This window comes from Euphorbia lathyris, chromosome 9 (assembly GCF_963576675.1).
Source record: "Euphorbia lathyris chromosome 9, ddEupLath1.1, whole genome shotgun sequence".
NCBI classification, from domain to species: Eukaryota; Viridiplantae; Streptophyta; class Magnoliopsida; order Malpighiales; family Euphorbiaceae; genus Euphorbia; species Euphorbia lathyris.
In genome coordinates, this window is record NC_088918.1 from 27,985,411 (window position 1) to 28,010,561 (window position 25,151).

At 33.7% G+C, this 25,151-nt stretch overlaps 3 protein-coding genes across 6 annotated transcripts; 2 read left to right on the forward strand and 1 right to left on the reverse strand.

The window, feature by feature from the left end:
- The first annotated feature begins 1,522 nt into the window (after positions 1-1,522).
- LOC136206755 (protein EIN4) lies at positions 1,523-5,475 on the forward strand. Its single transcript, XM_065997909.1, has 2 exons — positions 1,523-3,945; positions 4,677-5,475. Exons 1-2 carry the CDS (start codon positions 2,197-2,199, stop codon positions 5,208-5,210), a joined length of 2,283 nt encoding a protein of 760 aa, XP_065853981.1. The 5' UTR covers positions 1,523-2,196; the 3' UTR covers positions 5,211-5,475.
- A 4,586-nt stretch (positions 5,476-10,061) lies between these two features.
- LOC136206756 (uncharacterized) lies at positions 10,062-21,863 on the forward strand. 3 transcript variants are annotated; one of them, XM_065997911.1, is made up of 9 exons: positions 10,062-10,325; positions 10,407-10,516; positions 10,631-10,845; positions 10,944-11,032; positions 12,548-12,650; positions 12,781-12,923; positions 13,052-13,178; positions 13,552-13,580; positions 21,520-21,863. In XM_065997911.1, exons 1-7 carry the CDS (start codon positions 10,122-10,124, stop codon positions 13,175-13,177), a joined length of 990 nt encoding a protein of 329 aa, XP_065853983.1. In that variant the 5' UTR covers positions 10,062-10,121; the 3' UTR covers position 13,178; positions 13,552-13,580; positions 21,520-21,863. The 3 variants fall into 3 exon arrangements, with proteins under 3 accessions (XP_065853983.1, XP_065853984.1, XP_065853985.1); XM_065997912.1 differs by lacking the exons at positions 13,552-13,580; positions 21,520-21,863 and adding an exon at positions 13,309-13,543; XM_065997913.1 differs by lacking the exons at positions 13,552-13,580; positions 21,520-21,863 and adding an exon at positions 13,325-13,543.
- A 938-nt stretch (positions 21,864-22,801) lies between these two features.
- On the reverse strand, positions 22,802-24,309 carry LOC136206355 (AT-hook motif nuclear-localized protein 19-like). 2 transcript variants are annotated; one of them, XM_065997379.1, is made up of 2 exons: positions 24,081-24,309; positions 22,802-23,879 (listed from the first exon to the last, which is right to left on the reverse strand). In XM_065997379.1, exon 2 carries the CDS (start codon positions 23,875-23,877, stop codon positions 23,002-23,004), a length of 876 nt encoding a protein of 291 aa, XP_065853451.1. In that variant the 5' UTR covers positions 23,878-23,879; positions 24,081-24,309; the 3' UTR covers positions 22,802-23,001. The 2 variants fall into 2 exon arrangements, with proteins under 2 accessions (XP_065853451.1, XP_065853452.1); XM_065997380.1 differs by having other exon boundaries at positions 23,968-24,309.
- Positions 24,310-25,151: the final 842 nt, after the last annotated feature.

The following is a 25,151-nucleotide window of genomic DNA, read 5'->3' on the forward strand; positions in this document are numbered from 1 at the left end:
ATTTGAACATTTAATAACTGGTATTTTTTTAAATATATATATATGATGTTGAATAAGATATTCATTCATTCCTTAGTTTATATATATTAAAACTCACCGTTTCTTTTTTTAAGATTAAAACTCACCTTTCCATATTACTGAGGAAAAAAATGATTTAAATGGGACACAAACTCACCAACCTATGTACGGCGTTCTACAAGTAAAATTCATGCAGAAAATAAAATTATTTATATTATAAATCATATTTAGTTGGATAATAGAAAAAACAAAATAAAACTTATTTTACCAAAAATAAAAAAACATCTAAGTTTAAATAATATCATTTTGGAATTAATGGAATAAACATTAGAAAAATCATTATTATTAATTAGAAATATCAATTAATTTAGTACAGTAACAATGTATTGTAGTTAATAAAATTAGTTGTTTTTAGATAGTAAAAAAGAGTAGATCGAATGGAGTGTTTGTTTATCTACTTTTCACTTTTTATTTGTCTTTTACAGCTAAAAGGTAGTTTTTTACAAAAGCATAGAATCTTTGCTTTTTGGAAAAGTAGCATTTTCCAAAGGCAAACAGGAACATCAACCAGGAAACAGCAACCGCAACCACCAAACAGCAAGTAGCCAAACAAACCCTTAGCGTTTCGTTGAACTTCTAAGTGAGTCATAACGGAGGAAGAAAACCTGATGTACCCATTTCAGTGTTCCATTCCATATCATTCTCACAAAAAGTGGTCCCTTTTTATTGTTGTTGATGAATATAATGAACTTGAAATTAAAGGTAATATGATGTGTTGTGTAAATTGATTAGCTGAGATTCTTATGACGTTGGTTTGAGTTGAAATATAATTTTGGATGTTATGGATACGTGTAATGATACGGTCCAAGCTTATATGATATGTATTGTGTTAGGAGATGGACATGACATGATGATATAGAGAATCATGATAAACTAATAGCTTGTCGTAGTGGATTTATATTGAATGGTTATTTTTATGATGTTAGTATATATAATTGAATTGAGATATGTGTGTTAGACACTTGTCTTTGAGGATAGTATTAGAGTATTTCGGGATAAAGAAAATACTACATGCTACTGGGGCGGTGCAAGGGTATCTAGGGGGTAGTGGTATCCTGTACTGTTGATATATATTATAATGAGATCGTGACTGTGATTGTGATAGATTGGAACTAATAGGATGTTTGATTTCGTATTTCAGTTTATATTTTCACTTTAAAATGAAGAGTTTTAGGTGTTTGATTAATGATATTCTCCTTATTTTGTACACCTGAAACTACTCTTTTACAAAAACAAAAATCTCTACTTTTAAAAAAAAATAGTTTTTTCCTTGTGTGAAGATATTCTATAAAATAGAGAAATAATATAATAAGAGAGAATAAGAAATTGTTTTATAATGATAGTACTAATAATTATTTTCCATTATTCAAATGTAATAAAAGCAATTGGGTATACGATAGTAGGAGTAGTATTTTATTCATGGGTATGTGTGTGTGTGACACAGGAAGGAGAGAGAAGAGCGTCCAGGTTCTCTTCACATACAATCCGTGGGCCCCACTTTCCTTGAAACTTTTGCTTTCTCTCTCAGGTGACAAACAATCGCACTTTCCGGTTCAGACACTCTCTTCTTTCTTTCTACTTTCAGAACAGAAAGAGAGAAGAGAAAAAAAAGGGCTTCTTCCAATTCAAACTTTACAATCAAGACTCTTCTTCTTCTTCAGAACAGTGAAATAATTTCTGAGCTTTGCTGTATTTTTTCTTAATCTTACTTTTTCTTTAATGGGATATTTTGGGATTGAATCGTGTTTGTTACAATTCTAGAAAGCTTTGATTCTCAGCACTGATAAAGCTCGCACTTTTGGTGGTTTTGACACACGGGAGGCATAAGGTGAAGAAGGTGTGTTGTTTTTAGCTCCCTTTTTATGTGGACACCTTTTCTTCTTCTGTATCTAGCTTGATTTCCTTTTTTCCATTTTCCCCCTTTATCAGTTTTCAATTCAGATATTTTCATCTTTTTGCTGCAAACATCAGAGAACTCGTGGTCTTTAAGATCTTAGAATCAACAAGATTTTGATAGAAAAATTGAAGTATTATAGATCTTGAATGACTTGGTTTTAATTAAGATCAGAGTGCTTTGAAAAGAATGCTTTGAACAAGAGTATTGACTTAGGGGGTCAAATGTTCAGAGCATTAGGTCCAGCATTCTTTCTCATATCATTTATTGCAATTTCAATCTCAATCTCAGTTTCTGCCACTGATTGTAATTGTGAGGAAGATGGGGGTTTATGGAGCATACAAACCATTCTAGAATGTCAGAGAGTTAGTGATTTTCTAATAGCTGTAGCCTATTTTTCAATCCCTATTGAGCTTCTTTACTTCATTAGCTGCTCAAACGTTCCATTCAAATGGGTTCTTGTTCAGTTTATAGCATTTATAGTCCTTTGTGGATTGACTCATTTGCTCAATGCTTGGACTTATTATGGACCACACTCCTTTCAACTGATGCTGTCTCTCACCGTTTCCAAATTCCTTACTGCTCTGGTTTCATGTGCTACTGCAATTACCCTTTTGACTTTGATTCCTCTTCTTCTCAAATGGAAAGTCAGAGAGCTTTTCTTGAAGCAGAATGTCTTGGAATTAGACCAAGAAGTTGGCATGATAAAGAAGCAGAAAGAAGCGAGTCATCATGTCCGTATGCTGACTCAAGAAATCAGAAAGTCACTTGATAAGCATACTATTTTGTATACAACTTTAGTTGAGCTTTCTAAGACTTTGGATTTGTATAATTGTGCTGTATGGATGCCGAATAAGAATGGAACGGAGATGAATCTCACCCATGAGTTGAAGCCATCTGCTCAAACTTATCGTCTTTCAATCCCTGTGAATGATCCGGATGTGTTGGAGATAAAAGGTAGCAAGGGGGTAACAATTCTGAGGCCAAATTCAGCACTTGGGGCTGGAAGTGGTGGTCAGTCTGAGGCGGCAGGAGCAGTGGCAGCGATCCGGATGCCAATGCTTCAGGTTTCAAATTTTAAAGGCGGGACACCTGAATTTGTGGAAACTTGTTATGCTGTGTTGGTTTTAGTTCTTCCGAGTATGAATTCTAGGACTTGGAGCTATGATGAATTAGAAATAGTGGAAGTTGTTGCTGATCAAGTTGCTGTTGCTTTATCCCATGCTTCGGTTCTCGAAGAATCTCAGATGATGAGAGAAAAACTCAGTGAGCAAAATCGCGCTTTGCAGCAAGCTAAGAAGAATGCGATGATGGCAAGCCTAGCACGAAACTCGTTTCAGAAGGTTATGAGTCACGGAATGAGGAGGCCTATGCACTCAATCTTAGGCCTGCTTTCAATGTTTCGAAATGATGATATGAGCTTTGAACAGAAAATTATTGTTGATACATTGGTAAAAACCAGCAATGTTCTTTCAGCTTTGATCAATGATGCAATGGAGATTAGTGCCAAGGATAACGGAAGATTCCCATTAGAGATGAGGCCTTTCCGGCTACACTCCATGATCAAAGAAGCATCTTGCCTTGCCAAGTGCTTTTGTGTGTACAAGGGATTTGGTTTCGAAATTGATGTTCAGAGTTCGTTGCCTGATTTAGTGATAGGAGATGAGGGAAGAGCCTTTCAAGTGATACTCCATATGGTTGGATATCTACTGAACATTCATGATGGAGGCGGAACTATTCTATTTCGGGTTTACTCAGAGAGTGGTAGTCAAGGAAAGAACGATAGAATGTTGGGGATGTGGAAAGCTAATGCTCCTGAAGAGTATGTCTGCATAAAATTTGAAATCGGGATTCGGGAGGGAAGTTCTTTGTTGGATGGATCAATCTCAATCGCACAGTCTTCTGGCAGGAGGCAAAATACTGTTGAAGTTAAAGAAGGCTTGAGCTTCAGTATGTGCAAAAAGCTTGTGCAGGTGAGCATTATCAAATACTATAAAATAGCTTCTTAGTTTTTATTGATGTTTGTTCATGGTTGTTGTCCTACCCTTTAATTTCATTTTAGCTCGAAAATATTGCCATTTTATTTAACAGTGCGTCCCGAGATGAATTACTTTACATCATCATACATGTAGAGGAAGAATTTCTTTCTCAGGAGAGATAACTTGACTTGTTCATGGATGACCTCTTCTTCCGTCCATTTATCAGTTCATGGTTAACTGATTCTAATGGACTAATAATTTTTTTTTTGTTAATAGAATGGTTAACCGACCATGTGCACCCTAAGGATCTATTAGCTTTGTTTGCTTAATACAGGTTGATCTTTTTTTGGGGGGCATTAAGGCTTGATTTCTTGTCACTTATGTTGCACGAAAACTCAGCTTTAGGAGCATTTCCGTGTTTCATTTCCGTTTCCATTTACTAGCTACTTTTGAAAATTAATGATTTAGAATTATTCCGCTGTCCATTTCCATTTCCGTGCAACATAGCTTGACACATTAAGGCAAGATGATAGTGACGCCTTTAGAATACATGAATTTTATTGTGTATTCTGGTTGCTTAGTCATCTAGGTAGAAGTCTTTTTAGAATCTCAAATGCAACAAGGAGTTAATTCCAAACATCCGAATCACGTCTTGAAATTTAAGATTATGAACATTTGATTTTCTATGCTTACATCATTGAAATAATTTGATGCATCTCCTGCAGATGATGCAAGGTAACATCTGGATATCCCAAAATGCTCTTGGTTTTGCACAGAGCATGACTCTACTTCTCAGGTTTCAAATCAGACCTTCTTACGGAAGAGCTATATTACCAACCTCAGACCAACCGAATTCAAATTCGATGCTGAGAGGCCTTCGTGTTATACTTGCTGACGACGACGATGTGAACAGGACAGTAACAAAGAAGCTACTTGAGAAGCTAGGCTGCGAAGTAACTGCTGTTTCATCCGGGTTTGAATGCCTAGGTGCACTTAGCTCTTCTGAGAATTCATTCAGAGTAGTTTTCTTGGATCTTCAGATGCCTGAAATGGATGGATTTGAAGTAGCTATGAGAATAAGAAAGTTCCGAAGCCGTAATTGGCCGTTGATTATAGCATTGACTGCAAGTGCTGAGGATAATATTTGGGAAAGGTGTCTGCAGATGGGAATGAATGGAGTGATTAGAAAACCTGTTCTTTTACAAGGGATGGCTGACGAACTTCGACGAGTTCTGCAGAGGGCGGGTGAAGGGTTGTGAAGAGCAGTGACGGATTCAGGACGAATCACCGAGTTTGGAGAGATTGAAAAGAAAGTTACAGATGGTGTACAAAAATGTAAACTGTGTGACTTTTTTTCTAACCATTTCTTTGAGCTGAATGAGTAGAGAACTTCATACAAGGAAGGAATTTATAATTAACTTAATGGGAGGGGAAGTAGTCTAATTTTTATCCAATAGTGAAAGAAACCTGAATATGATTCATAGAGTTACAGATATAATAACAAGTTTTGATTTTTATAGTGCAGATGTTTTTGTTGATTAAACTGCAGTTACATGGAGGGGTGGTCAAAATTGGGTGGTTTATTATAATTCATCCAATTTCAACCATAATGGATTATAATTTGGTTAAATGGGTTGAATGAGTTGTCAACTTTATATTGGATGGTTTATTTATCATAGACCATCAAACAACCTACCTAACAGCAAACAACAAACCGTAACAGCAAACACGAAACAACAAAAGCAAGCAGTAGGTAAAACAAACGGTCCCTAGTTAAATTTTTGAGCTTTTCCGTTTTATTCTTGATTTATTATCTCATTCAATGGAAAACTAAAAAATTGTAAGTATGCAAAAAAAAAAAAAAACAAGGAAAACAAGAAAGTGAGAAAACTAATGGAGGAAATGAAATAAAATCAAAAAATAAGAAAAAAATTTGAAAATCCAGAAAAATAATGAAAAAAAAGAGAAAAACAGGATAACAATCGCGGAAAAGAAAAACAATCAAACAATTTATTTAACTTATTTGATCCATTTAAATTTTTCTCTGGATTGTATATTTTTTGAATTTCGAACTAATGAAGAAGATAATAAAATATATATAGATGTTTTCATTAATACACGAATTTAATCCATAATTAAATTTCATTTAATGATAATTAAACTCTCATTTGTAACCATAATTGCTATAGAATTAAAAAAGAATTTGACTTTTTTTTTAAAAAAAAAAAATTTGCGCAATGCGCTTACATTAAAGAAAAAAGAAAAATCCCCACCAGACCCGGATGTGATTCGAACCCATGACCTCCCAAGGCATAGGTAATCTCTCAACCACTAGGCTAAGAGTTTCACCACTAAAAAAGAATTTGACTGGCTTGTTGAGGAATAAAAAATTATAGATCGGATCAAAAAGATGCTAGTTCGAGAGGGTCTATTTTGGCATATATTTGCGTCGTCCACGACGTGCAGGTGCATCCCAAGTTCATTAGGATTTGATTTGCAACCCATGTATATAAGAGAGCCTTTTTGGTTAATTGATTGTTAAAGCTTTGTAAAAGACATTAAATTATAAACCTTGAGAATTTCTCTTAGTAGCAATGCGGGATCAATGCAAACTTGCTCAATAAAACCATTCTATGTAGCTTACTTGGAGGAACAATTTATCATTCATTATTTATAAGTTTTGAGTTATATAATATATATTGGAAATATCTCGTGGAATAGAATAAAAGACATATCAGCTATTATTCGAAACTCCAATTATAAGTTATATTTTTAAGTCTTAAGTTGACAAATAATAATAATTAAAATTGTCATTTTTCCAACAATTCTCCACATGAATGAAATTGGAAGCGAAAATAATTCTAATGCACAACAGAATAATTAACATTATAGCATAACCTTTTCCATTTTATATCATTGTTCAAATCAGAGAAATGGACAGAGATTTTTACTCCTATAGGACTTCACATGTTTATGCAATTAGGTTGTCTATTTGAACCTAGATCTTAGCTCTACAGTTAATAAGGTTGGTTTTCTTTCACATAAAAAACTTAAATTCTATTGGGTTCTAATCTCATTTCTTTCGATGCCTTTTCAACTTGATCTCGGTATAACTCATTGGTTAACGGATTCACGATATTATCATTTGATCTTACAAAATCAATGGAAATAACACATATTGAGATCAATTGTCTAACTGTGTTATGTGAATGACACATGTGTTGATTTTTATCGTTATACATCACATTTTGTATCTATCGCCGCTTGATTATCACAACGTACACAAATTGTGGACAAATAATTTGGCGATTCATGAATATCCTCCAATTTCGTAGCTACTCGATTTCTTCTGTAGTTTTATTCAAGGCTACAAATTCAGGCTCCATAGCGTATCTGGTTATGATCGTTTATTTTGAGAATTTATATGACACTGCTACTTTTGATAGAGTGATCATGTATCCACTCGTACCTTTGAAATTTTGTATATCAAATATCCAAATATTCACTACCATAATTGCTTCTAGCGATTTTAGTCTTTTTATCCAGTTGATTTTCTACTTTTTTGCTCATAGATAACAAAATTCTCTGAGGCATCATATTTTTTTAAGCAAATATATATAGGTATATATTTGTGCTATAGTCAATAAAAGTATTATCAAATCCTCTAGTTTAAATAGACTTTAAGTTACAATATCATTATGTATCATATCAAATGACACTGTATTTTTTTATTGTATAGAATGAAAAATTGTAAATTTTATCTCTACATAAATTTCACATAAGACGGGGAACGACTATTGAATGGACCTTTTTCATTCCTTTCGATCTCTTTCTCCTCAGAAAGTCCATAAAAGTAAGTTACTGCGCCGCTACCTGGGACCTTGATTCGGCTTGCTTCAATTTTGTCTTTCCTTCGATGCAGAAAAATGCCTTCTCTTCTTAGAAATAAGAATCGGCACATAAGATAGCATTTTTTTTTCTTTTTAGCTAATTTAATGCAAAAAAGACGGGTTTTGGTCAAGTTGAAATTCTATTTTATTTCTAGTAAATTCTATTAATATATTTCTATGAAAAAAAATATTCAATTCGATTGCAATTTTTTTTATATCAATTGGAAATGAAGGGCTATGTTTTAAATTAATCAATCTATGGAAAACGTTATAATTAATAGGAGAAAGTTCAAATAAAACCCTTGTGGTTTCATTAATTTTCAGATAAAGGACTGTGATTTACTTTTTGTCAAAACGAGGACTGAGGTTTCGCACTTTTAATAATGCTATTAAAACTATTTTTAACGACCTCAAAATGAAAATTTTCAAGAATTAAAGATGTTCAATGTCATATTTTCTATCGAACTACATTTTCGATTTTAGAAAATAATCTTTTTTGGAACTTTCTCTCTCTAAACATTAACTTTCTCTCTCTTTACCAAATATCATCTAAATAATCTCGAAATAAAAAAGTTGAAGAATTAAAGTTGCTTAGAATATTAGTAGTTCTTAAAATATGTCATTTTTGAAGTTGTTAAGGGTGATTTTAATAGTATCAATCGAAAAAGTCCTTATTTTGCTAAAGTTGAAAACCTCAGTCATCGTTTTGACAAAAAGTAAACCACAGTCCTTTATCTGAAAATTAGTGAAACCATAGGGGTTTTATTTGAACTTTACCCTAATTAATATGTCAAATCTACCGTGCCATAAATTAAATAACTTAATTATATAAATAGAAAAATGCATTGAATTTTCATATCCAATTGGACACATACCCGTTTCCCATATAGATTCCACCCTTAAACAAAATAAACTTATCAAATTCAAACATCATCTTAAATCCATGAGCGCTTAAAAAGTTACTAGAAACAAAGTTCTTACAAATATTAGACATATATAAATTCACGAGCTTCACTTCTTTTCTAGAAATCATCTTTATAATCATAGTACGAATTTCCTTAATCTTTGAAGAAGTATAATTATCCGTATATAGTTTCTCTCTAATCTTAGAAACCATTTTAGCTAAGAACTCTTTATCACCACAAACGTGACACGTGTCATGAACAAGATGCAACCCTTAAGAGCATCTCCAATAGAGGTTGCTCTAAAAAGTGCCAAAAATTAACACATCATATTAAAATATAATATTTTATTAATGTAGTATTCCAAATCACTCTTGACAACTTTTATTTAAAAATGTTTCAATAGTAAAACAACTTTAAAAGTTGCCACAATGATCCCACAAATCATTACTTAATATATAATTTATTTAATTATAAATATTATCAACCAATAGTGAAATGAGAGAGAAAGTCATAAAAAATGTGAACCAATAGTATTCAAGTAATAATTTTTTTATATTAAAAAATGTTTGGCAACCTTGCTTCAAGGTTGCCAAAAATTGACAACCTTTTGACAACTTTTTTGGTACCCACCATCACTCCAATAGTGGGCACCCTTTAAAAGTTGTCAAATTAAATGTCACATCAGCTTGACACTCTTTTGGACACCCTCTATTGGAGATGCTCTAATACAACCTATGCATTAATAGTATTCATAGATTTTCTTGAAAATGAATTCTTTTAGTCAAAATGTTAAATATAAAAGCAATTTTAACTTGCCTCCTAGACTTCTGTGAATTACAAGAAAGGAATTATGAACATGATGCAATATTTGTCAGTGTGATCTATGGATAAAAGTCCAAATTAACAAAAAAAAAAAAAAAATTACTAAAATTATTTAAATGACAAGGTTGAAATTTACTCAAATTATTAAAATTATTGATAAATCATAAACCCTAAAAAATATATTCTAGACTTCTAGTTTATAAATTTTAATACTTAAAATATATTAAAAATACTGATTTTACTAGCTTGACATAATCTAAAATCATGATTTGGTAATAATCTAAAATCATGACTTGGTATAATTATAAATAGTTTTTAAAAGATAAATTTATATGTAATTTTCCCTTTATACAGGTTAACTTTCACAAATTGTCCAAACTCTCTCTTAGAGGCCCAATAACAAATAAAAGTGGGCCTACGCCTCCAACTGAAAGGCCGAGGCTGTGGAAAAAGAACCGGATCGTTGTAACGTGTCCATCTCATAAACCTAACACCGCGCACGGTCATCGGCATTCTGCCCAACGCTCCCTCCGTCTAGAAAAAACATAAAGAGATGAATGAACAAGCAGCAGAAGCAGAGTATTTCTCTAAAGACTTTGAATGGGAGACACTAAAACAGGAAATTGAAAACAATGCCTCGTATCGACACCATTTACTCCCATTCATTTCATCTTCACATGAACAAGAAGAACAAAGTGGAGCTGCAAAGGCATGGCAGAGTTTCCACATCCGCCATTCATCCGGAAAATTCTTCAAGGTCTCTCTCTCTCTCTCTCTCTTGCTCGCTCTTCATTCAATTGCAAGTAGTAATAATAATAATAAAATTCGCTGAGTTCAGGAGAGAAGATACATACTGAAGGAGTTCCCGGAGTTAGTATCGTGTCCGGATTTCTCAAAGGTTTTGGAGGTTGGCTGTGGTAGTGGAAGTTCTTTGATTCCAATCCTACGGTAATTTAGAGTCTACTCTGCCTCCTGCTTTTTATGATTTTGAATTGTTGCATTACAGGCCTGAATCCTGATTTTACATCTGTTTTAACTTTTTTATTCTTCTTCCTTTGTTAGAGGGAACAAAAGCATAGCAGTGTATGCTTGTGATTGTTGCACCGAAACGCTTGACACTGCAAAACAGAATGTGGATGCTGCTAACATTGTTTCAATCAATCACCGTTTTAAGCCATTCCATTGTGATTTTGCTTTCACTAGGTTTCCTAAGTGGTTGATTTGCAATTCTTGTCGATCATTTTTTTCCAATAAACAACAACAATGCTTCCTTCCAGGTTTTTTTCTTTTCTTTCCTTAAAAAAATGAATCGTTATTAGTCATGGATCATGGATAGTTAGATTTTAATTGTTAGGATTTCCATTTCCTTCTTCAGATGTTAAAGAGAGCACAGTAGATGCAAATTGTTCAGATACATGCAAAGAAGGGAGCTGTTGCATTGGTGGAGTTGATTTTGTTATACTGGTATGCTTTATTGTTTTGGTAGCCTCAACTAGTAAACTGGTCCATTTGGCATTTCATGGACATTGAAAACATGGCATGGTATATACAAATAGGTAGAATTTGGTACGCTGCAATGGAACCACAATTACATCACTTGGTCCATTACAAAGTTATGTTTCATATCTTGCTTTTACTGTACTGTAATGAAGATTTAAACACCTTCCTTTTCATAATTATGGACCATGTAATGTGCATCGCTTTCAAACTTATGTGTAATCAGAATTATATGTGGAGAGGGTAAATATCTTTAGTTCTTTTCTGATCTTTTTTGCTGCTGCGATATAGTCACTCCTGGTTAAGGCAGTCCCTTTCTGCCGCGAATCTGAACTTTAATTATCACACACGCGCACACACACACATATATATATATCAAAATCTCTAATCTCTAATCTCTATATGCTAATTGGTAGGTTAATTTGATGCATATTAATTTAAGAGTATTATAACTATTGGATGTTTCTATCATTTTTTCACATGTAAGAAACAAATTCTTTGATTATTGAATTCATTATCTTGAATTAAAGTTTTCAGCTAGGCTTAACTTATTATTTTAATATAGATAGTACTGAATTTTTTAATAAAATCAGACTGGAATATATAACTTAATAGTTAAAGTTTAATGGTTATCTTCACAAAATAATATGGTCAGCACTGACTTCTTTTATAAAATAAGATTGGATAACTTAATAATTAAATTAAAGTTTAATAATTATATCGCTTTGCTTTCAAATTTTTAATTACACATCAATATGTTAATCTAATGGTCATTATATGACATGCTTCATTAAACATAATCTTAATGTGATGTTCATCCAAGGTTGGGCTTCAAAGCATCCGCAGTTGAATACATAAGATCTTTATAACATAAACTAATGCAGTTGCCACTGTGGACGTTTGAAGAACAATGAATGGTGTATTTGGCTCACCAATGACTTTTTTTATAAGGATAATTCTGCTTATGATGGAAAAAAATAACATTTAGTCATTTATGAAAGAAGATGGTTATTGACAGTGCAATTTATTCTTCTTAAGGCAGGGTAAAACAAAAAGCCTTCATGCTGTAAACAATTGAGAGAAAAATATCAATTATCAAAAGATTTGACCAATTTTTAAGTGCATGATTTGGATAATCTCATTAGTCTTGAAGTATGTGTATGTGACACGCGTGCGCGCGCACACACACATATCATTGGAAAATTTCACAAATGTTGTTCATATGCTTCTATGATAATTTGCACCTTTTTTATTTAATTGCTATTATGTTTTTGATTACTTTACAGTTTACATTATGAAGCTGAAGGCTTTGTGCATGTTTTGTCATCCCTTGTAATAATCTACAGTTTTTATCTGGAAGTAATCATAGTTTGAGAATTTGCTTGTTTTCTATTGTATCATTCTTATGGTCATGTACTTGGCTTTACTCAAAAGACCACTTGTGCATGATCCCAGAACTGTTTTTGTTGCTTACTATGCCAGGTATTCACTCTATCAGCAGTGCCACTCAAAAGGATGCCAATGGCCATTCTGGAATGTTTTTCTGTACTGAAGCCTGGTGGTCTTCTCTTGTTTAGGGACTATGGTAATAAAAAACAACAGTCATACTTTTAATTGGTGCAACTTTTATGATCAATGGTAGACATATCTATAACTATAACCTTAATCTGCATTTTTTTTACATACTGACAGAAGTTCAGTTTAATGAAACTTAGGGCTCTATGACATGACCATGTTGCGATTTGAGCCTGAGAAAAGAGTGGGGTTCCGAGAGTACATGCGTTCGGATGGGACTCGTTCTTATTTCTTCTGTTTAGATACTGTGAGAGATCTTTTTGTAGGTGCAGGCTTCATCGAGGTATCAACCTCTTTTTTACTATTATTTTTTATTTATCCACTACTGGATTGTTGGAAAGAGTTGTTATCTCTTGTTCGTGGTGATTGAACTTCTGACTACTGTACTTATTGAAATACATGAACATGCAGCTTGAACTCGAGTATTGCTGTGTTACATCTGTCAACCGCAAAAAAGGAAAGATACTGAAAAGAGTATGGGTTCATGGGAAGTTCCAGAAGCCCATTGAAGTAGCAGTAAATCATTGCACATGTTGAGGTACAATCTCTTTGATTGTTCTCCGCAGGTGTAGTTTTATACAACAGATTATCATGCATCCCTGTCCAATTTTATTGTTGAAAACTAAAAAGAGCTAAGTGAAACAAATTTCTGACCATAGTTGTTAAAGGCGTGCCTGACCCTAGGCTCAGGGCTTAGCGCCTCTATTGCAGAGAGGCGGGCAATGTTCACTGGGCGCGTGCTTGGGGTGCGCCTTTTGGAGACGCAAATATAGGATTTTTTACAGTTTTGAATTAGAATGACTATGTTGCTGTCACGACATTTTTCTCTGTAATGTATTTTCTTTTGTTCAGTTTGGTTGTAGCAAAGAATGGGGAATTGTAATTGATAATAGAGTAATTATTTTGGGCAGGTGAAGAGTTCAAGTCATTGCATAGTCAGGTATGTATGTTAACGTCCTTTATGTTGCTAGTTAAGCAAGATCTTTACAATTTATATTTTAAAAATTAGCCCTCTAATTGGCCATAGATGAAGTGTGATTTTTGGTAAATGCTATTGAACAATAGGGCCATAATATTTCATACAACTCTCTTATGCTTTTAAAATCCCAGCAATTGATGATATCATGGGGAAAAGGACCAGTTTTTTTACTTTGTACTTGGTGAAATTTGTCAGCGAGCCTCTTTGTTTATTTGGTAATATTCTGTTCTTGTAATTTTATTTTGTGCACATGCACCCTTCCTATTTGACGGCTTCATGATATTAGAATACATAGTTCGCATGAGGGAGAGTGCGTGATATGTTTCACCGAGGTGTTAATTACATTTTGCATGGTGAAAACGATTACAAAGCTAAATGTGACGAAGTATAAGAGAGGTCAATTGATAAAAAATTTCTAGTATGAGGGTTAACATAATAATTTCCTGATTTTCATCTGTTAAAATTTTGAAGGTTGAAGGAATGTTTAGCACAATTTGGCATATAAATATGGCAATGATAGGAGTTGCCCTTGTCATATATAAATTCCCTCCCAATGATCCCATTATGTTGTAAGGACTATTTACACGTATGGTGATAAATGCAGGTTGGATAGGAGTGAGACTGTCTGTTCCATTTGGTATCAAACCGAACAAATTGAAAATCAAAATCTCTACCAATAATTGAAAGGTTTAAATACATGAATATCATAATTAAGTATAAAATTATAAGTCATATCACCAAACTTAATTCTTAATATATCATTATTATCTATTTATTGTGATTTTACACCGTAATTTAAAAATTATAGACCCTAATTCATAAATTATAAACGCTAGAAAATATATTCGAGACTCCTAATTTATAAATTTCAATTTTTAAAATATATTAAAAGTACTGATTTTACTAGTTTAACATAATTCAAAATCATTAATTGTAGATAGTTTTTTAGAAGGGAATTTATATGTAAATTTCCCTAAACTGAACTATATAAGAGACCCGAGTCCAATTGATTTTTTTTTGGGGTTCGATTTGGTTGTATAGGCCGGATAGTTTTATGATCTTAATTTGCTGTATATCATTTTAAATAATCTACAATTTATAAATTTCTAATAAAGAATTGAAATAATTAATAAAACCATCATCATCTACAGATGTAATGAATATTTAATTGAATTGATAAATGAAGACATCAAATTTGAAGTTGATAACATTCTGAAAACTCTAAACGATATTTTGTTCAAAGAAATTTAAATTTAAATATTGAGGGTATGTTTGAGGTAATAGATGTTTGTTGTTTGTTATTAGTTGATTAATTATTATTGTTTGGTAAAATTGTGTTAATTGTTGCTGTTAGTATGTAAGATGTTTAATACGAATATATTTTAAATTAATTAATAAATAAATTATAAAAATAAAATTTGTAATATACAAATTAATAAAATTAATTTAAATAATTAAATAAAAAATAAAAATAATAATTTATTGGATGGGTAAAACTTTGTTCTTGAGATAGAAATAAATGTGTTTTTATGGGGAGTGGGTGTATGAAGATGAGGTGATTCGGAATTTGGCTCTGGAGTTCTATAAGGAGCTTTTCAAAGAGGATCCTGTTCAGCTGGAGAGGGCTCACTCTATTGCTACCTTTCCTTTGATCAGTGAGGATATCAGTCAGAGTGTCTTTCTTCCTATTTCCCGAAAAGAGATTGACCATGCCATCTTCAGCATTGGGGCGTCTAAAGCGCCTGGTATTGATGGTCTTCCAGCTGGCTTCTACCACAAGCACTGGGGTGTTGTGAAGGAGGGTATTTATGAGTTTATCATACGTGTGTTCAATGGGTCTAAGGATATTGAGCTGGTTAATAGAACTCTCCTGGTCCTTATTCCTAAAATTGATAAGCCTTCTTCCTTTTTGCATATGAGACCCATCAGTCTTTGTAATGTTCTTTACAAGACGATTACAAAAATTGTGGCTAATAGAATCCGTGGCATTCTTCCGGAGATCATTTGTCAGAATCAGGGTAGTTTTGTATCCGGTAGACAAATGATGGATAATGTGGTGATTGCACAAGAAATGGTGCACACTATGAAGATTAGGAAAGGGAAGAAAGGCATTGCGGCTCTTAAGCTGGATTTGGAGAAGGCCTATGATCGCATCAACTGGAACTTCCTGATAGAGAGTCTAGACTCTAGAGAGAGCTAAGATCCCGGACAGTTGGAGAAATCTTATTAAGGTTTGTATTACTTCTCCTGTGTTTCAGGTTATGGTGAATGGGGATATGTCGGAGGAGTTCTCTCTGGGTCGGGGCATCCGTCAGGGTGATCCTATGAGTCCCTTCCTTTTCGTTATTGCTATGGAGAGGCTGTCCCACCTTATTCAAGATGCCATTGATATTGGGAGTTTCCACCCGGTGGCCATCAACAGTTTCTGTCCCCAGGTGACCCACTTATTCTTTGCGGACGATGTCCTTATCTTTCTTGAAGGTAATGAGGAGCAGTTGAGTGTCATTATGGATATTCTGGATTGTTTTTGTTCGGCCTCTGGTCAGAGACTTAATATCCAGAAATCTAGGATGATGTGCTCTAAGAATATGAATCCGAGAATTTGTAAAAGATTAAGTGATTTGTCTGGTATTCCTCTTACTAATTCTCTTGGGAAGTATCTGGGGATTCCTCTCCATAGTGAGAGAGTGTCTAAAGTTTCTTTTAAAGATACTTTGGACAAAGCCAATACGAGGTGTGCCACGTGGAAAGCCAAGACTCTCTCCCTCGCTGGCCGTCTGACTTTAATTCAATCTGTGAATTCCGCTGCTCCCAACCACATCATGCAGGCTTGTCAGCTTCCGAATCCTGTGCTTAATGATCTTGATAAGATTAACCGAAGGTTCCTGTGGGGGGAAGCTGCGGAGGGAAGAAAGATCCACCTGGTGCCTTGGAGTGAGGTTTGTCAGCCCAAAGATTCAGGGGGTTTGGGCATTAGGAGAGTTAAGGATAATAATAAAATTTTATTAATAAAACTCATTTGGCGTATGTGGCAATGCCCCTCCTCTCTCTGGGTTCGCCTTCTTTGTGGTAAGTATCGAAAAGATAAGATTTTTGGGGGCCCGAAAGAGAGAGTTATCAATTGTTCCTTCCTCTGGAAAGGGCTTAGCGCCGTTTTTGCTGAGTTTTGCTCGGGGGTTGGTCTGGATGTGGGTAATGGTAAGTCCATAAGCTTCTGGTTTGATACCTGGATTGGGGATAAACCTTTAGTGGATGTGTGCACTTCCCCCCGCCTAGTGATATCCAAAACTAGAGGTTAGCCGATGTGGTGGACTCTGAAGGGGACTGGGTTTGGCCTAAATTTGATTCTTTCTTTAGCCTTGAGACTCTCCTTAGAATTAGAGGAGTGAAGGTGAGTAATCAAGAGGAAGACATGGATAAGCATTGCTGGGCGCTGACTAACAATGGAGTTTATTCTTGCAAATCTGCATTTGAAGCTTTTTCCCTTAACAGGACTGATAATCCCTCGGATATTTGGAAGACCATTTGGTCCCTTAAAATCCCCTACCGCATGAGGAGCTTCCTGTGGCTGGGCGTTAAAGACAGATTACTTACTAACTCAGATAGATACAAAAGGCATTTGGCGACCTCTGGAGCTTGCGGTAGATGTAGAGGCCATGTTGAATCGTTGTGTCACGCTCTTAGGGATTGCCCTAAGAGTGAAGAGGTTTGGAAGAAAATTCTCCCTCATCATACTTTCTCTTCCTTCATGTCCCATTCTGTGAACGACTGGTTCTCAGATGGTATTAGGGGAAAGTTATTGTCTTATATGGAGCATGGGGACATTTTCTTTGCCATTATCTGTCATCAAGTGTGGAAATGGAGGAACGAGGAGATTTTTTATAATAAAGCTGTGCTTTTGCCTAACTTAGCTGAGTTCTTCTTGAAGAAACTCTCCTCTATTATTGATAGTTTCAAAGGTGAGTCCCTTGCCAGATCTTCCCCGAGTAGTGATGTCCACCTCGTGAGCTGGAGCAGGCCGAGAGAGGGGGTTGTGAAGCTGAATACTGATGGTTCCTGCCTCAGTAATGGTAAGATTGCTGCCGGAGGTGTTCTTAGGGATGCGGGAGGCGCCTGGCTTTCTGGGTTTACCCAGAATTTGGGTTTGGGTTCTTCCTTCTCTGCGGAGCTCTGGGGCATTCTCTCTGGGATCCAGCTGGCGATTAGGCTGGGTGTTAAGAGGCTTTCTGTGGAGTCAGATAACTTGGAGGCCATCAATATGATTTTGGGTAGTCATGCCATGGGTCTTCATAGCCGCAACCTTATTAAAGCTATTAAGAGGCTTAGCCCCTCATTTGATATCCTTGAGTTCAGCCACATTTTCCGGGAGCAGAACCGTGTTGCAGATCACTTGGCGGCGGCAGGCCATGAGGGGGTGTTAGGTGTTTCTACCCTTACCGTTCCCCTATCGATCTTTCTCCTCTTCTTTTAGATGATAGGATTGGGGTTAGCTTTCCTAGGCTAATCCCGGTGTAGTTGCTTGTTTTGCTTTGCTTTGCTTTCCTTTTCTAAAAAAAAAAAAAAAAAAAAATAAATTTATAACATCAAATAACTAGAAGCAGATGTTAATGAAAAATCCAAATGGAACTTTTTCTTTAAAAAAAAAAAAAAACTAAAAAGGTAAAAATTTAATCAAATAACATATTGTGAAACGCCCTCCAAAAAGCTAAGCTACACCCACCGGGGTTTATTCCACCACTACAATGGGTATTTGTTTGAATCCCCAAGCGGGATACGTGTGTCCTTAATCCGGACGGGGATTGCCAAATCCCTGGCGGAACTTAAGGGTCGCCTGTGAAGCGCTTGCCTGCACAATATTTGGGTAAAATGTCAACTATATGAATGATATACTCGAATGTGGGTACCACTTTTATTGGAGTCCGCACCCGATTTCATCAACTCTTTTGTCTGTTTCTTACATTGGCCCATTCCTGTTATTTTATTCTTTTTCTTTGTCCATTTTGCCTAGAATATCGATAATCTCCCTTATTTGAAGCTTGAAATGGTATCATTTCATTTAGTAAACCTTAATTTAAGATTAAAGTGTTTCGTATTTGAAGTATAAATCCGTTTTTTTCTAATAACCATAAGAACAAATTTATACCTTATCCATAACACGACATGTGACTTGATTGATGACTTCCTATAATGTATATGTTTAGCGTATTCATTTTGTTGGATAGGTACATTTTAAATATATAATTTGATATGTCCTAATAAATTATTTTTTTAACAATATCTATGACTATTTGAGAGCTTGAACTGCCTGATGTGTTATTAATATCCCGATTGTAAGATTCTTAAAAAGAACGAATGCTAATGCGAGCAGAACAGAAACAATTATAAAAATATAAAATACTTCCACCAAGAAAAAAATGATAAATAAAAATTATATATATATATAATCAGTATTTTCGGTCAAACATATAGACACAAAGACAAAGTTGAATTATTTTAGGGGTTTTGGATTATTTGAGTTAATTGAATTATAAATGCATATGGCTATATTCAATGGATATATTGTTGGTCTAAGCTTCTTCTCTTTGTCTTGTCCTCCCTATCTTTCTTAATTCTCCTTCTAACAGTTTCCAGTACTGATCAAATGGCTATATTTATATCCTAAACCCAAATTATCTCTATTAATTATACAAAGAACTAATACTATATCTGATCATATAATTAATTAAAATTAGATTCTCTGAATATAATAGTTCATTTATACTTGTTAGGCTTTAATTAATTAATTAGTCACCCAATGATAGCAAAACATCAGCTAGCAAGCCTGCACCTTAATTACCTTAATGTAAATTTGTGATTAGTATAATTATGTTCTAATTTGGAATCAAATTATTATACCAATTGTCCATCAGTAGTACTGATCTTTATAAAATCAATATATAGCAATGCTTCTACAGATTTCAAAATCTTTGAAATGAATTTGCTAGATATATAATCTAAAAATCTTTAAAATCCATACTACTCAGGTTGTTTTCCTCTCTCAAACTGCTGGTCTAGAAACTGGATGTTGCTAATAGACTACAATATTAGGAGTCAAGAATATCATAAATTGTACTTCATATACATGATCATAAACTAATATAGGTTTATGCATTTGAAGACCTTAATTAGCTAGGGTTTCACTGGAATATGGAGTTGAAATATATCTATATTTATATCGGATATGCAAGCGATTGACTTAAAATGTTCTTGTTAATTTGATCTCATTGCCAATTAAGGTGAAATGGTTAGCATGAGGTACTAAATAAATTATTAATGTCAATAGATGATCAAAGAAAGAAACTTACATTTAATTGTATTGAGTTTGTTTTTTTGACTCTTATCTATTTCATATGAGATAAATATTTGATCTTAGTTTATTCACCTAAGACTTCTTGTTCATGATAATTTTGATTATTCTAATTGTTCCTTTCAAGAAGGGTAGCTAGCTGTGTAGCTGGTAATGGTACTGTTTATTTATATATATATCAGAATATAGTTTGGAGTAATGTCATGATCATACTGCAATTATGACAAAGTCAACAATTAATTAAGTAGCTAATCGTATTCATCTTAACTGATTAAAGAACTACTGCATATGCTCTAAATGTGTATGCATCAAAATATGCTACATAACTATTGGCTTACAGATAAATTAAATTAAACATTTTCTAACTGATGATATATACTAACAAGAAGAATGAACTTTTAAAGGTGTATTAGGTCAAAACATACCTAATTCTGGTCATGATCGAGCAACGTGTATTGCACGGCTAGTGTGTGCGGCGAATAAAGTTTTTCAGAATTAGGGGCATGGAAAGTTGATTAATCTGCTCTCAAAGTTCCATTGCTGATGCATGATTCCCCATTATATAATTGTTATTAAATTAATTGGTTTGCTTTATGCTTCACAATAATTTAGGCTTTATCTGGTGGTCCATTTATATTTTCTTAATGCTTGTTTTCTTGATTCCTTTTCAAATAATTATACTTAATTGGTTTGTTAGACTTTCAAAACATAGTAAAGAATGGGAAATGTTAGCTAGAGTTTAGAAAGATAACTAGTGCAGAGAAAAGGGAGGTATTGTGCATTATTTTACTCACAAGTAGTTTATTTTAATTATCAAACCCTAGGTGGGCTCCAAGGGCACTGCTGCTTTTTACCATTGGAATGTTGTATGCAAGTTACTAGGTAATATAATATAAATTAATTAATAATTTAAGTTAATCAATACAATACCATGTGAATCCATGTGAAGAGGGTCCAATGTGTTGTTAAAACTCTTGGATACTTTGGGTGTCTAGAAATCATCCTTTTTAGATCAACACTAATTCCTTTTATCTTAGCTGCAGAAAGTGATACTTAGCATTTGATCTTCATATGTAAGATATATTCAGATTTGATCAAGGTTCATATGATAATTAATTAGTTTTACATCCTAGGTTTATTATATCTGATTAGTACTTGACATTCGATTCGGTTCTTGATTGATTCACCAGTCTTCAAATTGAGTGTGAACTGTTGATTTCTTCTAAATCAGTGTCCAAATTTTAGTAAAAATGCATGATGTTTATGTTAATGATGTTACAAGACATTTTCTGGGAAATAGAGGTCTTCAATCTTAATCTTCGTGCAATGCTGTTAATTAAGAAACCGTTACCTTAATGCATTATAAGCCATTGATACAAGACATTTTTAACTGTTTTTGTTCTAGACTATTTTGACTCAGATGCAACTTGAAGATTGATATCGGATGTATGAGTATGACTGAAACATATAGATCTAACTCGTATATATTGCATTTTCCGAAATGTTATCATTTCTAATTCATGTATATATAATTGTTCTACTTTTACTTGTTAGGTAAAAGATGGAGGGCAAGAAGTTTATATATATATATATATATATATATATATAGGTTAAGCCTAAGAAGTTCGTCATGATAGCGTCCATCACTGGAGACAGGCACTGCACAACAACAAGAAAAAGGCCTACATCTTCAGCAGGGAAACTCTCACCTGTATGCTTAGTTACCTTATTTAGTTTTGGAACAAAATAAATCTGAAAATTGTAAGTTATTTGCAAAATTGCAGCTTCTGATAATTATTTATAAGTGTATATACATTGACAACTTGAATGAGTTTCAGCAGGGAAACTTTCACCTGTATGTAAATTTCTTTCTTCAATATAGAATTTTTTTTTTCTCACGGGAAAGTGTAAGATAATGTGCATATCATTATCCCCGACGCCTTGCGAAATCCGTGGCTAGAAGTAGAAATTCCAGTTGTATGGACTGTTTTGTGACGATTTTGTAGAAAACTTCCGTCGCTGAAAACTCTATTTTTTTTAGTGATACCATAAAATTTTCTCTCTTCATTATACATTCCCAATTAACAAAAGGTTTCAACCCTCATAGCTAATTCACAAAGAAATTAATGACATTAGAGGCTATGATCATCAAGAACTATATATGAATAAAACATATATAAATTAAATGAAGCATTGTATATTTACATTCATGTTTCTTGGATGAACCTAATTTATACTGTTGATTTGCAGTAAGTCTCGGCTATAAGGCATCCAGCCATTGCACATGAATTCATATCACCGGAGATTAATTATATTTGAAAATTGCTTCTTCCTGAATTATTTAATATAATCAAAATAATCACGAAATAGTCCAACTATTAAATTATTAATAGAATTTCCTCTCAAGTTTTATATTAAATATCACAGATGCTATGTTAGTTTATAAATATATATACTCCTTTATAACACATGAAGTATATATATATATATATATATATAATTTACTTGCAGGCTATCCAAATCATATTCAGTGATTAAAGACAAGAACTTAGAGAAGTAAACACAGAATTAAAATGCACATAAATTATGGTATATATAGGCATTGAAAATGTAAAATATGAGTAAATTGATAATTTTATAGTCTTAAAAAATGTTTAGAAAGCTGAGAAGCAGAAAGAACATTAATTAATTTCTAATCAAAATTCTTCTTTAATTCAACTATATTTTAATATCATCTAAATATGTATAATTACACAACTAAAAGAAAGAAAGCACATACTCAAAAAAAAAAAAAACACATCATGGAGCTAATAAGTAAAAATTAGAATTCACAAAAGAAGAAGAAATACTTGCTTTTCCAAAGTGAAGTATATAGCAATTCATGCATGGAGAAAGAAATTAATATACAAAGGGATTTGGATATCAAATAAGACCAAAAAAGTCTGTTTTATTCATCCCTAACATACTCCATTAATTATATATAAATTTCAGCAATTAAGAAGAAAAAAAAGCTAATTACTTGTATAATTCACCTCTCTAATAGGGTGGTCTTCCATGAGGCCATCCATATCCTTCAAGATTCAATTGCCCTCCATTTGGCACCAAATTTGGAGGCAAATTATACACCGGTGTAGTCGAAGCACCCACCGGATCCCCCATCCCGCCTCCGCTACCACCGCCTTCACCGCTTCCATCACCCCCACCAATCTGCCCTTGACCTCCACTTCCACCTTCCTCCTCCTCCTCGAGCGGTAATCTCTCGTAAGTAGCATTTGAAAACGTTGCAGCAATCACCATAACTGGCCCGGACGCCACCAAAGACCCCACAACACTTCCTCCTACAACTTGCCCTTGTCCTCCAGCTAGATATATAGTCAGCCCCGTTGCCCCGGGCGGGGCTGGTCCAGGCAAAAACGCCCCGGTTAGCGACAGAATTTCGAACCTTCCGTGGAGTGCCATGACCGCACCCGCGGCGGACGGTTGCTTAAGGGTAACATTAGTAACCATACCACTTCCACTCAAGATACAAACCCCTCTTTGCCTCTTTCTTGCAAAACAAGCTAAGCTTTCGGCTACGTCGGAGCCGTTAGCAATCTCCATTACGTGGCTTTTGAGAGCATTAGGGCTATCTCTTGTGACGAAAATTGGTGGTTTAGGTTTGTTCTTGGATCCGGGCGGCCGTCCTCTAGGGCGGCGGTTCGCCATATCTAACGCTCCTTCTTTAGGTTCATCACTATGCTCTCTTTCTTCTTCTTGATCTTCTTGATCTCTACTTGTTAAACTTTCTGTTGCTTCTCTATGGATGTTTCCCATGGATATCCCTAGATCTGGTTTCTTTAGAGGTGAAGATGAGTTTGTTGTTGCTTCCATTCCGGCTAGACCTACCTGCCCGGCCCACCACCGGTTCGCCATGGCTGTAAAAGAAAGAAAGTAATCAAAATCAAGAATCAAGAATCACCAAAGAAAGATATAAGGGGAGGCCAGGGAGACTTGAGCACCCACTTTTCGTATAAATCACAAGAACGCAACTCAAGCACCCCTGTCAGTGAATCCTGGATCCATAACTAACATGTATATATAGATGAAAAGAAGTTGATTATGGATCAAGAACTTACTAGGAACAAAGTTGGAGAAGTTGTGTGTATATATCTTTACAAAAAAGATTAAAGAAAAAGTAGCCCTAGAAGTAGAAGAGTAAAGAGAAGAAACAAGAAACAAGAAAGAAGTTAAAATCTTTGTTAGATTAGAATCTTGATGTTTGTGTTTGTGTGAGAATTTGGCTTGAATTGGGGGAGTGTCAAAGACTTGGGGAGATGTGAGTTCTTGTTGTTTTCTTTCATTAAAAAAAAGGGGGTTAATCAGTCTTATAATTGTTTATTTAATTATTATTAATTTTTAATTATTAAAAAATTGTAATAGAGAATATTATATTATATTATATTAAATATTAAAATGGGGAAATGAGAAGATGGTGCTCTTCTTTATTTTCTTCTTGGAAATTAGGGTTTAAGAGTGTGTGCGAGGGAGGGAGCGTGCGTGCTTTTGTTTGAGAAAGTGGGATTCACGTCCCGACATTTTTATTTTTCAATTTCATGATTTTATAAATATTTAATTAATAATAATAATAATGTATTATAAATAGAAAGAAAAGACACATATAAATATATTGCTCCATAACATTAACATGTTGATCAATCAATGCTCTATAATAAATATATATAACATGACCTGTATATTCAAACCTTGACATTTATCCACCCACAACAAATTAATATAATCATTAATAAATACTATATTATTATAGTGTATTACAATATTTTATATTTCATGTTCTAATAGGTTTTATATAAAATTTATGTCTTTATTTTATTTTATGTTTAGACATTTGAATCATGCCACAATATATGATTATAAAACTCACTAACAAAAATATAGAGGTTTGGACTATAGTTTATCAAATAATTAATTCTCTCTAATATATTACATTCTCTCTATATATATTACATTATGTAAGGAAAAATTGCAATTTATATTGTTTATTGATATAGTGGAACTTAAAATATTAAACTGTGTCATAATGAATATTATTGATAATTTATATTTCTAATTTTATACACATTAGTACTATAATCATTATATTGTGTTTATATAATTATGTAATGATATATAAAAAAATTCAATTAGTA